We start from the raw sequence: 16017 nt of genomic DNA, 5'->3' as shown, positions 1-16017 counted from the left end.
TAGAACCTGCAGAGTTCTTTACTGATGTTGGGTGCTTGTGAGGCTGCCCCAAGTGTGGTGTGTTCCTGTCCATAGCAGAAAGCCTTCATTCCTGGCAGTGTGCCCGCCTCCTTCCAGCAGGGTCCCAGTAAACTGTTGTTCCAATAAAATAGTGACTAACCAGAGCCTTTTGTTAACCAGCTCTTCCACCCACCTACTACTCTCGTTTTTGGAGTCGGAACGAGGCTAATGGGAAATAAACCAATTTTGTCAACACCTGATGGTTTGTTGAGTTCTGACTGTGTGCAGGCACTGTGCTCCGTGGGTGGGTACCACTGGGCCCCATGAATCCTTACAGCAGCAGGGACCTTAGCGCTGTTTTAATCCCTGTTTTACAAGCAGGGGAACTGAGTTTCATAGCGGTGGGATCACTGCCTTAAGACCTAGAACCATTTGCTGCTAGAGTTCAGTGTGAGCCATTTAATATTCTCTCAATCAGGATCTCCCCTTCATCCTCCCCCCTCACCCCCCAAAATCCCACATTAACTGTAATTGAATACATAGTTCTCTTCTTCCAACATCTTTTGTCATATTTACGTGAGCGGTGAATTGTGAATACACGGTCATTTTGTGTGGGGAGCTGTTCTCTTTAACGTTAGTTTGACACTGATCCCTGACTCTGTCATCTTTTACCCTGTTTTAGTGGTGGTTAATTGTAGTGTGTCTAGTTAGGTTCTTTGAGATATAAAGGATTTTTGACACCTTTTATTTTCTGATAATTTTATGCCAGCCACCAAGGCAATTGGGCAAAAAAAAAAAAAAGATTGGCCGTGGGCAAAAGTGGCAGGATGGGATTGAAGGAGTAAGCTCAAAAAATCAAATTCTCTCTGAGAAGCAGTTTTTGCTGCAAATAAGCAAGACAAGACAAATGTAGAAATTGTCAGCTGCGGTTGCTGTAATCAGCTTCTCTGTGGAGCTTCTCACAGCCAAGTGGGCAAAACAAGTTTGCCGGGAGCTGCTTTCCCGGGCAGAGAGAGTGTATGTGGTTGATGGAAATTGGAAGGGGGAGCTCTGATAAAAAAGATGTTGATGTCAGTGCCCCTGTCCTTTGGCCTGGTCTCAGCTCCCCTACTCTCCCTGTCCCTGTGCCCGCACCTCTGTAGTTCATCCTGCATGCCTCAGTCAGATTGATCTGGAATTAGGACGGGTCTAAAGATCTCATCGTGGGTTCTATGGCCTGATAGAAGACAGCACAGATGCTATCACCTGGCATCTGAGGCCAGTCTGTGGCCCGTGCGCCCCGTCTACCCAATGTTGTTTCCATGTGCTCTTCAGTAAAAGTCCTTTCCATCCACCGGCTGGACTTGGATCTTTTCTGTGTACATTTCATGCTGTGGACCAAACACCACTGGCGTAGAACCCACCTCGGAAAGCCCACCTCGGGCGCTTCCATGAGAGCGACTCCTGACTCGCAAAGGATGCAGAAGATAATAAATTTTATATGGGAGTCGAGTGATAGCCAGTACCACCCATGCTGTACCTGTGAAAGAGGAGACCAGTCACACGGTCTGTCTTTTCCCAGCCGCACAATCCCTTCCCTGTTGTTGAGTATCTGCTCAGAGAAACCAGCTGAGGGCAGAGTGGTTTGGAGCCTCCCCATCAGATGCTAGCGAAGATGAGGACGATCAGCGGCAAGCATCGAACATTTATTGAGCACTTTCTATTCCTGCTCGCTTCCATCATTAATGCTCGCTGTTAACGCTCTGAACCTGATGGCTGCTGGTATTCCCATTTTAGAGATGAGGAAACAGGCTTGCAAGCTGAACTGACGAACCTCAGATCAGGCCTCTAGTAAATGGCAGAGCAGCAACCGAAGTCGTGTGTGTGGGTGATGGGGTGTTTGTGGGTGTCGTTGATTCCTAAAGGCTGCTAGAAAATTCTGTGTGTCATCATTTTCAGTGTAGCCTCCCCCCAGTGAATGCTTCCTCTAGAGAAGTTAATAGAAGAGCTACAGGGTATTTTACACATTCACCAAAGGGTGCTTTGGTCAGCCTGTCCCGGTCTTTCCCAGTAAGTCTCAAAGCATCCTTCTCGCTGACGAATGCTACAGCAGAGGGTGGTCCCTAGGGACTCTCCTGTGCTGTCTTAAGCGATTCAACGAGGTTTCAAGGCTCTCTGTCTTCTCTCTCCAAGTGGAGCATAAGGTCTCTGAGGGCAGGAACCATCTCTTGTTTTGGTTGATCAATTTGATTATTGCCACAGCTGGTTAAAAATGTTCCCTGCAAGTGTTGTCACTGTCTTTTAGGTCTGTGTGTTCTCTGAACAGCCTCATGTAGGAGGGTCGTTGTTCAGGCAGGAACTGTGCGGCGCCTCTTTGAGGCCACGTTGTGGAACGGGAGGAGTCTGGACTTGGGAGCCAGCGCCGGGATCTGCATTCCACTTTCTGAGTGCTTCAGCAAGACGCTTTAGCTTTTGTTGAGGCTGAGTTTCTCCATTCGCCAAGTGTCTTTCATTGCCCGACTTCGCTTCAGAAGGCAGAGCCAGAGATGGATTTCTTGGTTCTTAGATTCACCTTCAGTTTATAAAGCTTAATGTTTTGTACAGGTAGGTGCTGTGAAAGCAGTAAACAAACGGGGACACAGGGCTCGATCAGCACCTTCTTTGCTAGAACACTTTTCCTTTTGCCACACAATTTACAAGGTTTCGTATATATTTTTAGATTTAATCTTAGAAACACCTTATGAGGCGTGCATGGGTGACTCAGTGGGTTAAGCCTCTGCCTTCGGCTCAGGTCATGATCTCAGGGTCCTGGGATCAAGCCCCACATCGAGCTTTCTGCTCAGTGGGGAGCCTGCTTCCCTTCCTCTCTTTCTCTGCCTGCCTCTCTGCCTACTTGTGATCTCTCCCTCTCTGTCAAATAAATAAATAAAATCTTAAAAAAAAAAAACAGGAAATTCGGTATTATCCATTTCCTTTTATAAGTGAGTAAACTGAGGCTGAGAAAGTAAGGGACTTCCCAGTTTGCACAGCCCTGGCAGGGTTTGGATTTAGACCCCATTCTCACCCTGAATCTTTGTTGTTTTCTTGCAGCCGCTAACCACATGTAGCAACTGGTAGCAGGTGTATTTTTCTCCATGCATTTGTTTTTGATCTGTATGTGTCTTTGTAGTCAAAATGAGTTTCTTAGAGACAACGTACGGTTGGCTTTCATTTTTGTAATCCACTCTGACAATCTGTCTTTTAATTGGTACATTTAGACCATTTACATTCAAAGTGATGGTTGATATAGTTGGATGTACATAGAACAACTGAATTCAGAAATGTGTGTGTGTATATGCATATATATACTATTCCTATTTCTATAAAAATATAGATGCCAGTCTATTTCCAAGTGGTCTGGTCTGAGAGTTGTGGTATTTAAAAATATATACTTCTACTGAATGTTTGTCATGTATGAGCTAGCTGCTATATTTTAGTGATTTTAGTTTAGTTTGAAGAAAACCTATTCCAGAAATTTGCATTGTATTCTCAAATGCTTAGATGCAGATTTTGGACCTGATATATTGAAAAATTGCCTAAATAAGTACAAAATAAGATGATGAGACTAGAGAAAAGTAGCTACAAAATAGTTCACTGATAATTCAGTGATTAATGGAAGTCAGGGTTTCCCGTTCATTATTGGAAGGGACCAGTGATCTGATGAAGTCCTCAGCCTCCAAGGCCTGAGTTAAAGGATCATTGATTCTGGGCCTGATCTATGTGTGTTCTACCTCAGTTATTCAACAGATGCCACTGAGAAGAGAGATTTTCCCAGAAAAAAATACTGTTTTCTGTGTTTCGTGTTGGCTCTTTTCTAAGTTAACGTACTTTCGGTAAAATTTCAAAACTCCTTAAGGAAAACAAGCCATTCCTGAATAAGCCAGCATTATGAATTGAAGTATTTAAGTTATGTATTTGCAAAAGACCCGGAGTCTTTTTACTGAATGGAACTTCTGTTCCCTCATTCCTGAGCATGGTATGGGCCTGTACCGCAGACGTCCGTGTGATATACGATGTGTGGCATAGCCTTAGGAGTTGTGGTTCAAAAGCCAAGTTCAGAGGGAGCTGTGGATTGTCTCTAAGAGTGGACACCTCTCCTGCTGTATGAAACCCGCCCTTCTTTCCCGTTCTCAGGCTCCAACAGACCCCTTTTCAGCGTTTTAGGATTTTTCTTTCAGTCACACACAGTAACTTCTTAGTCTCCTTTTCCTGTCCTGTGGACTCTGGCCCAACCCGGGCTCTTCTGAGGATTCAGAATGCCCGTGGCTATGCTTTCCCCACAGGTAGGCATCGTGTAGTGACAGCTGCCCAAGAAAGGCCTCGTCTGTATCCCGGACTTGGAGGTTATGTGTTCACGATTGAAACGAGCTAAGATGTTTCCCTTTTATCTCATGAATTTGGGAATCTGCCCTTGTTTGAATTCTCTAGGTTGTCTCAGTGGAGAGTTCCAAATGTGCTGGATGCTGCAATTAGACATCTTTGTTTGGGTTCTGGAGACAGAGCCATATTTGGGAAACACAAATGGGCCAGTTTTCGTATTTAAGACTTGTCTTGGTTAACAATGCGTGTTTAAGAAATTTCGTGTGCCCAGAGTTGTACATATAAAGAGTTTGAGAAGGAGCTCAGGGCTCCGGAACGCCATGAAGTCGGGTTAGGGGCTGGGAATTGGCAGCAAGCAGGCCTGGGGAGCAATGGGGTGCCGTGTGTGTTGTCACCTGGCAGCCTCTGCTGACTATTTTAAGACTAAACGTTTTGGTGCAACTGCTTCTTAGGAAATCTGGTTGAACATTCTAGTCGTTTTATTGCCCCCCTTGTCCTCATAAGGAACTATGCGCGAGTAGTTTGGCTTCATTAAACAAAAGCAATCACTGGCTATTAATGTTGAAATCCCACACTTAGGGCATTTGCTGTTAGTCCTGGGGAAGATTGCATCATGTGGGGCTATGTGCCAACGGACAAGATTGTTAGTGGTGTGTTTTTTAGCTCGTCACCTTAATTTTCTCCTGAAAGTTCTAAATAGTACACAATTGCATTTCAAGTGCTAGGTATGATCTGAAAAAATGACTTTTCATTAAAAAAGGGGTGCGTGAGTGGCTCAGTTGGTTGGGTGACTGCCTTCAACTTGGGTCATGATCCTGGAGGTCCAGGATCAAGTCCTGCATGGGCCTCCGGGCTCAGCAGGGAGACTGCTTCTCGCTCTGACCCTGCCCCCTCTCATGCTCACCCTCTCTCAAACAAATAAAATCTTTTTTTTAAATTTTAAATAAAATCTTTTTTAAAAAGGTTAAAAAATAAAGAGAAACATAAACAATCTAGAAAATAGAAATGAAATTTAGAAGTTGCCTGTAATTCCATGCTACCAGATTATTTCTAGAATTTGGGCATGTTTCCTTTCAAATATATGGATATGTCTTTTTGTTTGTTTTAAAGATTTCTTTATTTTATTTTATTTTTAAAAAATTTTTTAGATTTCTTTATTTTAGAGAGAGTGCGAGCAAGCATGGGAGCGGGGGCAGAGGGAAAGCGAGAGAGAAACTCTAAGCAGAAGCTTTGTGCTGAGCTTGGAGCCTGACGTGGGGCTTGACCTCACAGCTGTGAGATCACGATCTCAGCCAGAGCCGAAAGTCAGAGGCTTAACTGACTGCGTGACCCAGGCTCCCCTGGCTCTGTTCTATTGTTTACATAACTATAAGCACAAATGTCACACAGACCTACACCCTGCTGTCCTCACTTACCCTTATAAGAAGTGTCTTCCCATGTTGTGTGGTCTACGTGGCCGTTATTTTTGTAACTGTTCAATAGTCCACTTGGGTGTGTGTGGCCATGTAATTGGTCCCCTGTCCCTGAACACCAGAGAGCGTTCAGGTTTTCACTAGTATTAATAAAGCCACGAGAAACATCTCTGTGTAGCTTTGTTGTCATTTGGGGTTCTTTCTTTGGGCTAGATTCCCCAAAGCACAAAGAGATTGAGGTGTATAGCTCTTGATGTGTTATGCTCAAAACAGGGATGATGGTTGTGTCACTGGCCAGGTAGGAAAATGTCGATGCCTTTGCTTTTGTCCACACTGAACATTAGTGTTTTTAAATTTGTGGACTAATTAAGAAGTGGAATAAAATAGTCATTATTTGCGTCTTTTTTTTTTTTTTTTTTAAATCAGGCTAAGTGAACATTTTCTCATGGGTTTGTTTGCAGTTTTCTTCAGGGAATTATTTCTTCATGCCTTCTTAATTTTTTTCGTGGCAGTAAGTATGAGCATACTGTAAGATCAGGATATTAACCCTCTCTATTATGTATGCTACAAACCATGCATTTTAATACATAGATAATGTAACATATGATTACAAGTTATCATCCAAATTCTCTTATCTGAAGCTCAAATAATATTGCATTTATAAGACTTGAAACTATTTGGGGGCTGTATTTTGCTTATTGGCAATTGGCAGAATCAACTTTGCATGTTTATTTAAAAGCTTCATTTAAGTATAAAAGGTAAAACACAATTGCAGGTGTATTGGTAATTAGCTGTCCGGCTCTGGATCTGATCTGTCTCTGGCAAGGGTGTGGGATGACAGTGTGATGACTTTAATGGGAGCTTGGACATCAGATTTCTGAATTCTGTGTTTGGAAATTGGTCTTATTAAAATGAGTTCCTTATCCGCATGACCTCTAGTGGGGATTAGAAACAAAACTAAACCCAAATAAAAACCCGTAATTTTTGCTGGACCAGTGCATCTGGCAACTAGGGTTGGGGTGAATGGTTGGGGAGATGAGGGAAAGGTTATTAGTGGGAAGAAACCGTGAGATGAAGGACTGGGAAAGGGGAACTCTTGCTCAGAGTGCAGCAAGAATGATGATCTGGTACCGTGAGGTTTAGGGCTCGCTGAGTACATGGAGGAAGCAACATCAAAGGCTCACTGGGACCTTATCTTACCTTACATGGCCTGCTGGTGTAGTCAGGAATCCACACCTCAGTTTTTAGATCAGTGTTTCCCAAAGTGAGATATTGCTAAGTAAGCTGAGAAGTAGGTCACTGAGCATTTGAAAATGTTAGCGTTCATTTCTTGATTCTCTGTCCCATGCAGAACTTACTCCTTTTCTTCCTGTGGTCCTGTAGCACATAGCTCTGATTGCTCACAGAAGGGCTACCTATCGTATTGTATTTCAGTGGGACATGTCTGTCACCCTACAGCTCTGTGGTGGCCTCAAAGACCGCAGCTGTGTGACTCACGCTGGTCTCCTCTGGACGAAGTGCTGTCCTGGGCGCATAGCAGCAGTGAGAGAAATACTGTTGGAATGGTGTCACCAGGCCTGTATCTTAGTTACCATGATTCTTTCCTAGGAGTTTGGTGCCTTTTTTCCTTTTGCCCTGTACTTCCCAGCCAGCCCCTTTGAGCTCACATAGGCTCTGTGGATTGTTTTCCCCATGGAAATGGGACCCCCAGGATGTCTTCCACGGCTCAAGTCACAGTGTGGCCCTCCGTGGCTATCTGGGGGCTTCTGAGGCTTCTCTGGCCATGGTCATGGTCTAGGAGTGAGGTAGTAGGATATAGTGTGAGTGTGAGGTTGGGGGCCCAGAGGCGGCTGAGGCTCATGACTCCTGAATAAGAAAGAATTGACTAGACTAAACAGCTTGTCAGGTGCGGGGTGAGGGGAGTCACAAATGGGGAGGAGAAGGCAGAGCACACTGACTGGTGTGTGCGAGGGTCAGTGATTCACTCCACCATTAATTGGCACTTGCCAGGCACCATCCCAGACATTGGGACGCAGAGATGAACAAGACCCGGCCTGGCCAGAGGGTGCTTTTACTGTCTACTGGGCTCATTGCACGAGGCCTGATTGGAGGGGCAGAAACAGACTGGAAGGCAAGGTGGGGGCGAGATGAGGATCAGACTCAACCATCTCTTGTCGCTGTTTACTGGGACTTGGTGTCCGCTGAGTAATAGGATGATATTGGAAGGTCCTAAAAGGGGAAATGGCACTGGCCAGTCTGTGCGTTGGCTGTGGAGGACTGATTCTGTATCCTTTACCAAGATGCCAAAAGCTGCAGGTGACCTGAGGAGGAAGAAGGGGAAAAGGGGCCTTAGTAGAAGGAGTAAAAAGCAAGACAAAGGGAAACTTTTTCTGAATCTAAGTTTTTGCACCACAGTAAGGGTGTGGATTGGATTGCTGGTTTATGAGCCTTTTTTTTTTTTTCTTGATAGCCACATAGCCCAATCATCGAAGGAAAACTCAGGAAATATAAATGAATGACATCAACAAAAGCACAGCTGTCCTGGTTGAAGTGTAAAGTGGAGAATGGGTGGGTGGGTTGCCAGCTCTGCGGCATGAGGGGGCTCATGGAACATCCTTCCAAAACAGGCAGAAAGCCAAGGAAATGGGCTAGGTAACCTACATGGATCCTTCTGGCTCTTGTATTCCTAATAAAATCCCCAAGGAAGTGAGCTTGAAGATAGAAAGGAATGAGGACCCAGTGTGGGATCCTCGAGGTCTTTAAACTCCTAGAAGAACTATGGGAGCCTTGATCCACAAAGAAGATCGTCCTGGCCTGATGTGAACCAACCCACCGTGACACTTAGAAACCAGGACCAAAAAGTGTGTGGGGGAGGAAGAAGGAGTTAAGTGTTTTAAATTCAGTGGAAAAGGTCAGTGAGGCCCTGACCAGTGCAAAAGCCAGTGTTGGGCTTGGCCGTGTCTGCACTGGAAATCTTTCTGAAGGCCATTTCAGATAATTGGTTAGAGCGGAAACCAGTTGGAGAGACTCCAGGAGGCAGTGAGAGGATGTGGGGGATGGCCTTTCTGATGTGTTTTCCTCTGGCTCCCTCTCCAGAAGCATCGGTCTTTTCACAAAAATCTTGTGCTTGTTGTGTTTTGACCCTCCCCCTCACCGCTATGTCATGGGATTCCATTACCTAAGTTAATGTCAGGGTTAAGTTGATCCTATCTTCCTCCCTTGAAAGGGCAGTGCCAGCAGCTCAGTGTGTACCCTTTCTGGCTTTGTGGAGAACCTTCTGCACCCTCTTCAACAAGGTGGAGAGTGCATTTGGAGAGAAATGACCATTAATAGAGATTGAGAAGAGGATGAGCTGTTGAAAAATTGGAGAAATTTGACTTTGCCGTGTGGGTCAGCAAAGTATAAAAAGCAATGAGGCCAAGCATTTATTCTGGGCCTTCGTGAGCTGTCACTGTTCTTTTCAAGCCATTGGAAGGAAGTAGCTGCAAATATATCAAATCAAGTCCCAGACTGGATTTCAAAGCCAGAGTATAACCAGGGTTTGGTTGGAATGGGAAGCTAGCTTGTTTTTAGACAGCTACGTTGGATTTAAGGAGGGTCTTGGTTGTCTTGAAGAGAAGACTCCAAAATTAGGTTCTGAAGGCTAAATAAAGACAAGGACAGTATTCATGACTGAGCACCCACTGAGTGCTTGGTCCTGAGGATGACACAGTGTCTCTCCAGTGGAAATTTAAAAGTGTGTGTGTGTGTGTGTGTGTGTGTGTACGTACACATCCTTAGTATATATGTGGGGAGAAACAATGGAAGCCAAACACCATAGGGCATAGGAGAAGCTGGAGCACCTTTTGTGAGAGGTCAGTCTGAGTCTCCTTCTTTTCCAAGAATCTTTGCTGGACCTTGAGTTCATTTTTACAGACGAACTTAATTCTTCCCTTGTCCTATCCTACATCCCTGAGCTATCCATATAAGGAAGGACCTTCTTTCCTTCCCTAGTAAACAACCCATATTTAGTTATTGGATCCGATTTTGAGCTGGAAGCACGAGTATAACTTTTGCTTTTTAGTAATTATTCACTCTGTGTCATCAAGACTTATCTCAGAATTACAGGGTCGTGGAATTAGGGAGGGACCACGCAGAACCATTAATTATCCAGATGCATTCTTAACAAGTCTGGCTACTTTACATTTTGTTCTTCTGGCGGAATGTCTGTGTTGATGCTGTGGTCCTTTACCCAAGTACGGTAGGTCCTGACTGCCCAGGTTTGACCCTCGCTGGCCCACCCAAGCTGTGACTCTGAGGAGGTCCTGTGATTTACTGGGGGATAGCCGTGCACTTGGAGCTGTATGGTTCTGCCACTAGATGGCGCTGTTTATCTTTTTGGCTTTTACCCAAAAGGCGCTTGCTGCCTCTGGAGGCGACTTGTGGGAGAAATTCCAAAGACATGGCATCATGTTCTCAACCAAATCAAACCCTTTACAGCTTAGTTTTTAAGTAAATATTAAGTGTCAGGGGGTTTTATGTAAAATAAACTCTCACATTCTACATGTGATTTTAATAGCTTGCATTATCTCTGAATAAACCACAGGGACTAGATGATGACTTTCAAGGCTTACAGCATGCTGGTCGGACTCTCTTTGTGCAGCTTCCCAATCCCAGCCTCGCTGCCCTGACTCTGAGCTCTTGAGGTTGTAGAGAGAAAACCCTTTGCAGAGCCCCCTTGAGATTCAGATCTGGATGGCCTCACTTGAGGAGAGAGGAATGAAGATTCTTCTCTTGGAACGAAACCTCTGGGACTCCTTCCTCCCCCCACCTGGTGCCAGTCAAGATTCTTGGGTTGCAAATGACTGGAAACTGCCTCTTGTGAACTCAAATGGAAATGGGGTTTATTGGTAAAAGCTTGGGTAGTTCCAAATTTGTGGGAGGTTGGAGGATGGCCCTCCGAACAGAGGCGGGAAATCAAGGAACCTGAGTTAGGTGGAATGAGAGCTGAAATCTGGTCCCGCGGTAGTTGGGATAGGCTGTACCTCCACTGGTGAGGACTGGACACCGGGCTCCCTCCTTGGCACAGCCACCACTGCCGCTCTTGCTGGAGATCTTATTTTATTCTAAATCGTCCCCTCCTCCTTTGTGTTACCTGCTGCTGATTCAGTCACCAAATGAGAGCATGCCACAGAACCCATGACCCAGAAAGTCTGTGTCCAGAGCGGTGCTCGCTCACCTGTGTGGGGTGGGTGTCACTCGTTATTGTCATGCTAGTCCTTTATTAAAATAGTGTCCTAGCACTCTGGGTCCAGCCTTCTTCCATCTTACAATCCAGCCACTAACTGGTTAACACCTGGCATGGGGGGGCTCCCAGAGAGTGCTGTAGCTGACCTCTACTGTGGTTGCTGGGCACTTGTGGCCAAGTGGTGATATGTGTGTACTCTCCCCGACCGGACATACATTAGATCACTTTGCAAGCAAGAGTGGGGCTGACACTTAGAAATTACTAGTGTCTACATTGAAAAATACTACATGCACAAAGGGCTACCCAAGTATGATGGTGATATTCATCATGTGTGAGTTGAGGCATCTTTTTTGTTTGGTTCGTAGGACATTTCCATTCATCTCTTTCCTAGCCTAAGAATGCGTTTGGGCTATGTACTTATTTTTAAAATGAAGATGAATTAAACGGAACTGTCCAGAGGGAAGTTGTAAATGAATTATGGAGGGTTAATGCAATAAAATATTATATAGCCATTAAAATAATGGATATGATGACTGGGTAAAAATCCAGAAAGATGTGCATGAAATCTTTAATTTAAAAAGTAAAACACAAAGCTGGCCAGACATTTACGTTTGCAACTATATGTAAATGCTACTTCTGCAGATAGAGGTTAGAAAGAATTGTAAAGAAAGAAAACTCACATTTTATTAAGATAGATTCATGCTTGAATCAAAAACCCTTTTTAATCAGTTTAAAAGTTGAAGAAAACCTTAATGAAACTATTAAAATTATTTTAAAAAATAAAAATGTTTGGATGCTATCATAACAGCCTTTTTGGTCCTAGAGCCAAACTGGGATGCCCTAAAACCAGGATTGGAAGCCACAAGGGCATACAGAATACAGCAGGTTGTGTTCCTTCACTGAAAGAACAAATGTTTCCATGGGTCAGGGGCTGTTGAAAGTCACGGGTAGTCTCAGGTGTATTTGACGGAGACAAGCTACTAATGATTTGGGCAGCAGAGGACTTAGAATGATTTCCTTCTTGCCCCTAGCATTCTACTCTGTTCCAAGGACAGTGAGCAAGGCAGCCACCCATGGAGGAAGCCAGTGTCTGGCTTCAGTGTGTTGAAAAGGAAACTAATGCATGTCTCCTTATGCAGACCCTCAGACCATACCTGGGCCTTTTTTTTTTTTTTTTTTTAAGATTTTATTTATTTAATTGACAGAGATCACAAGCAGGCAGAGAGGCAGGCAGAGAGAGAGGGGGAAGCAGGCTCCCTGCTGAGCAGAGAGCCCGATGTGGGGCCCGATCCCAGGACCCTGAGATCATTACCTGAGCCAAAGGCAGAGGCTTAACCCACTGAGCCATCCAGGTGCCCCAATACCTGGGCCTTCTTATTGCATGATTCATGAACTAGGGAGTTGATTTCCTCTCCCTTATTGCATCTCACATTTTATTTTTATTTATTTATTTATTTCCCACATTTTTGAGTGCAGAGAAACCAGCTGGAGATCTTGTTAAAATGCAGATTCAGATTCAGTCCCCATAGGTTGAGTCTGAGTTTTTGTACTCTTAGTAAGCACCCAGATGATGCCAGTGTTGCTAGTCTCTGGACCACACTTTAAATAGCAAGTTTCTGCATATCATGAAGTCTTGTTTTTCAGATTGTCTTTCCAGTATGTTCACTTAGGCCTTTCTATTTAAAATATTGCAAGACCAGTGTTTTGGAAACTACAGAATATTGTGGAGAGAAATGAAAGACCTGCGTAAGGGGACAGAGGGTCTACTCTCTGGAATTAGAAAATCCAATATTGGTAAAATGTTAATTTCCATCCAGATTGATGTATAGATTCAGCAGGATCCCAGTCAAAAGTCCAGCATGCTTTTTGTTTTGTGTTTGGTAGAAGTGGGTAGGGTTCTCAACTTTGTGAGAATGCAAAGGATCTAGAAGAGCCAAAAATGATTTTTGAATAAGAACAAAGTTGGGTGACTCACACTACCTGATTTCAAGACTTAGTCTAAAACTGGAGTAATCAAGACAGTGAGTTTTGGGCTCAAGTCAGATTCATGGAGCAGAATAAAGTCCAGAAGTAGACCCCACACAATGGCCAATTACTAGATGGCAGTGTGCTAAGTGAGAGAAGTCAGATGCGAGAACGTACATGCACCGCGCTACCGGGGTAACATTCTAGGGGCACGGTTAGACTCTGGTGATAGAAAGCAGGTCAGCGGTTGCTGCAGACTTGGGATGAGACCATACTAAATGAGGGGCTGGTCTTTGTGAATCAAGAGAGTGCCTCCCCACCTCACCCCCTCAGGCCAGTAGGATGCAGAACCTGATGGCCTGGGCCTTCGAGTCTGTCTGTCTGGGTCCCTGTACCAAGCTGTGCCTGCCTCTGTACCTTGGTCTGCTTATCCATGTAAACTAATACAGTGTCAGTGCTTTACTCTGTAGGGCCATTGGGAGGATCAAACGAATGTATTTAAAGCATCTAGAACATTTCCATTTGCATAATTATATGTATATAAACTTATTATCCTTTGGTAGTCATTTTGTGTTGTGATTTTTACCTCTTTCTCCTACAATTTGGTTCTCTCTTGCCTTTACCCTCTCCTTGACCTAGGTGGACTCATGGAACTTAAGGTTTTTAATAGAATCTTAGAAGTGGAAGAGATCTTGCTTAGTATCTAAACCAAGTACAGGTGTCAAAACTGAGGCCAAGGAGGTTGAGTGCTGTGTCCAAGGTCAGGGTCATGTTTGTAGGCAGCCAACCAAGAACTAGGAGCCTGGCCCGGTGACTCCTGATTATGTGTGGTGTCTGCATTTTTCTTGCACACGATGGGGACTTCCTGTGAAGCTGCCATTCATCAGTTGTGTTGTTGTGTTGTCTGTTTTCCTGCAGAGCATTTCGGAGCCCCAGTAGCAGAAGACTTGTCCTGTTACCACCATGAGCTCTGGTAAGCCATTTAAAACCCTGTCTTTCTCTTCTGGACCAATCTACAAGACTGGGTAGTTTACCCAGATTTCCCACTTTTTCTTAAGGCCCCAAATGCATTTCATTTTTTATTTTTTGAGACCTGGGCAAGCCCCAAAGCCCTGTCATAAGTTGTCATTGCTACTATCGCCTTCATTATGAATGATTTAATGAGTGCCTACTATGTGTTAAGCAGTAGGCTTAACATGCACCATATCCTAATCTTTATAATATCTCCCTTTTTCTCTTTTTAAACAACTTTATTGAGATAGAAATGACATACCTTGAACTGCAGATATTTTCAGTATCCTGGGTGATAAATGTTGACATATGTGTACACCTCAGTGGCATTGTTTAATCCTGGTGACAGCTACAGAAGGAAACAAATTGACCGTAATTGCCCCAGGGTGAGAGCTAATCTAACACTCCCTCCATCGAGGCTGGACAAGCAGTTGTTCACATTCTTGCTATGCCTTTGGTAGTAAAAAATCAAGATATAAAGAAATGACCAGTTTTGCGTGTTTTTAGTTTAGAGCTGGGGTAGAAAGTGCGGGCTAGCGAGGTCAGAGAAGTGAACAGGTCCCTACTTATTATGCAGCCAAGAGCTGTGAGCTGTCCAGCGCAGAATTCAAGGCAGAGAAGTTTCCCTCTGGAGATTAAGGCCCACCTTGGCTCTGTGTGTGCTCTGGAGCCTCCCGAGGCCTGCAAGCTGTGGGGTATGGGGCAGGTGACCAAGTAGCAGCTCATTCAGGGGTCTCCTAATTCTGTATTATGTTTGGAGTATCATTAGAGATCTCTGCAGATTAAAAACAATCCTTTCCATGTACAACATACAGTGTCCTCTTAGCCAAATCCTAAATTGTGCAGGATGGTATGTGCTTAGGACCCAGGCGGGCTCCAGGTGGAACAGCACAGGGCCTCAAGTTGGCTTCCTCCCAGACCAGCTGTGTGGCCTCTGGCCTGCAGGGGCTCCTCCTCTGTGAAACAGCATGAAAACACCAGCTCACTGGGACTCCTTGAGGAATAAGTGACAATGTACCTCCCATGTACAATGCCCAACGTGTGGCCAGTGTTCCGTCCTAGGTTATCAGCTCACGTCTCCTCCTTGCAAGGAGGGGGACTTGGCTTGTTCTGAGCCCTTTTGCTGCATGCGAAGAAGAAATACACCTTTTTTCCACCTCCAAGTGGACTTGGGTACTGCCAGGAGCTCCTGCTTTGTAATTCATTTTTTCTTTTTGTTTGCTTGGCTTTTTGGTTTTGTGGTCATTTAAAACAGGCTGGGAAGTGCCTTTTTTTTTCTCCTTTCTTTCTTTCTTCTTTTTTTTTTTTTAATTTAAAACCTCTGCTCTGCAGCTAAAATTTCTGGGTCTTCTACCAGGATGAGCCTAAGCAGGCATTGTGGCTCCCTGCGTGCATAAGTGCAGGAGGAAGAAGGGAGGGCGTGGCAGGAGGGGAGGGTGTGGCCAGGCTTGCGGGACTTCTCCCAGGTTCACTCTCAGGCGTGGTGCTAAGAGAGCATTTTATAGAAAGAGTCCAAAAAATCCAGACCCTCTGACCTGATAATCCCACTCTTGGGAATTCCTGTCTTAATTCAGAGGAAACAAAAACATCACCTACATGAAAGTAGGGAATGAGTAGTTCATTATGTGTATTTACTTGGTGGAATATTGTGCTACTATTAAAAGTGATCATTAGGAAGAAAGCAGCTATGTAGAAAACATTTGTGTTAACCTTTGGTGGAAAGAGAAGTATGAAAATGATGCTTTATTTATTTATTTATTTATGTAATTTTTTAAATTGTGCTAGTCACCATACAGTACATCACTAGTTTTTATGTAGTGTTCCATGATTCATTGTTTGTGTATAACGCCCAGTGCTCCATGCGATCCGTGCTTCTTAATACCCATCACTGGGCTCACCCATCCCCCCCCAACCCCCTTCCCCTCTAAAACTCTCTGTCCAGGGACGCCTGGGTGGCTCAGAGGGTTAAGCCTCTGCCTTCGGCTCAGGTCATGATCTCAGGGTCCTGGGATCAAGCCCCACATCGGGCTCTCTGCTCAGCGGGGAGCCTGCTTCTCCCTCTCT

At 44.6% G+C, this 16017-nt stretch overlaps 1 protein-coding gene across 1 annotated transcript in view; it reads left to right on the top strand.

Annotated features, from left to right (window-relative positions):
• Positions 1-16017, top strand: part of LOC111145157 (sorbin and SH3 domain containing 1) — a 163774-nt gene that overhangs the window by 31355 nt on the left and 116402 nt on the right. The window contains exon 2 of the mRNA XM_022499852.1: positions 13861-13915. Coding sequence (XP_022355560.1) covers positions 13906-13915 — 10 coding nt within the window. The 5' untranslated portion in view covers positions 13861-13905. The remainder of the gene's footprint in view (positions 1-13860; positions 13916-16017) is intronic.

This window comes from Enhydra lutris, unplaced genomic scaffold, assembly GCF_002288905.1.
Source record: "Enhydra lutris kenyoni isolate GAN:26980312 unplaced genomic scaffold, ASM228890v2 scaffoldscaffold12, whole genome shotgun sequence".
Lineage (NCBI taxonomy): Eukaryota > Metazoa > Chordata > Mammalia > Carnivora > Mustelidae > Enhydra > Enhydra lutris.
The sequence above is the reverse complement of the archived record's forward strand: the minus strand, read 5'-3'. Positions and strand labels throughout refer to the sequence as shown.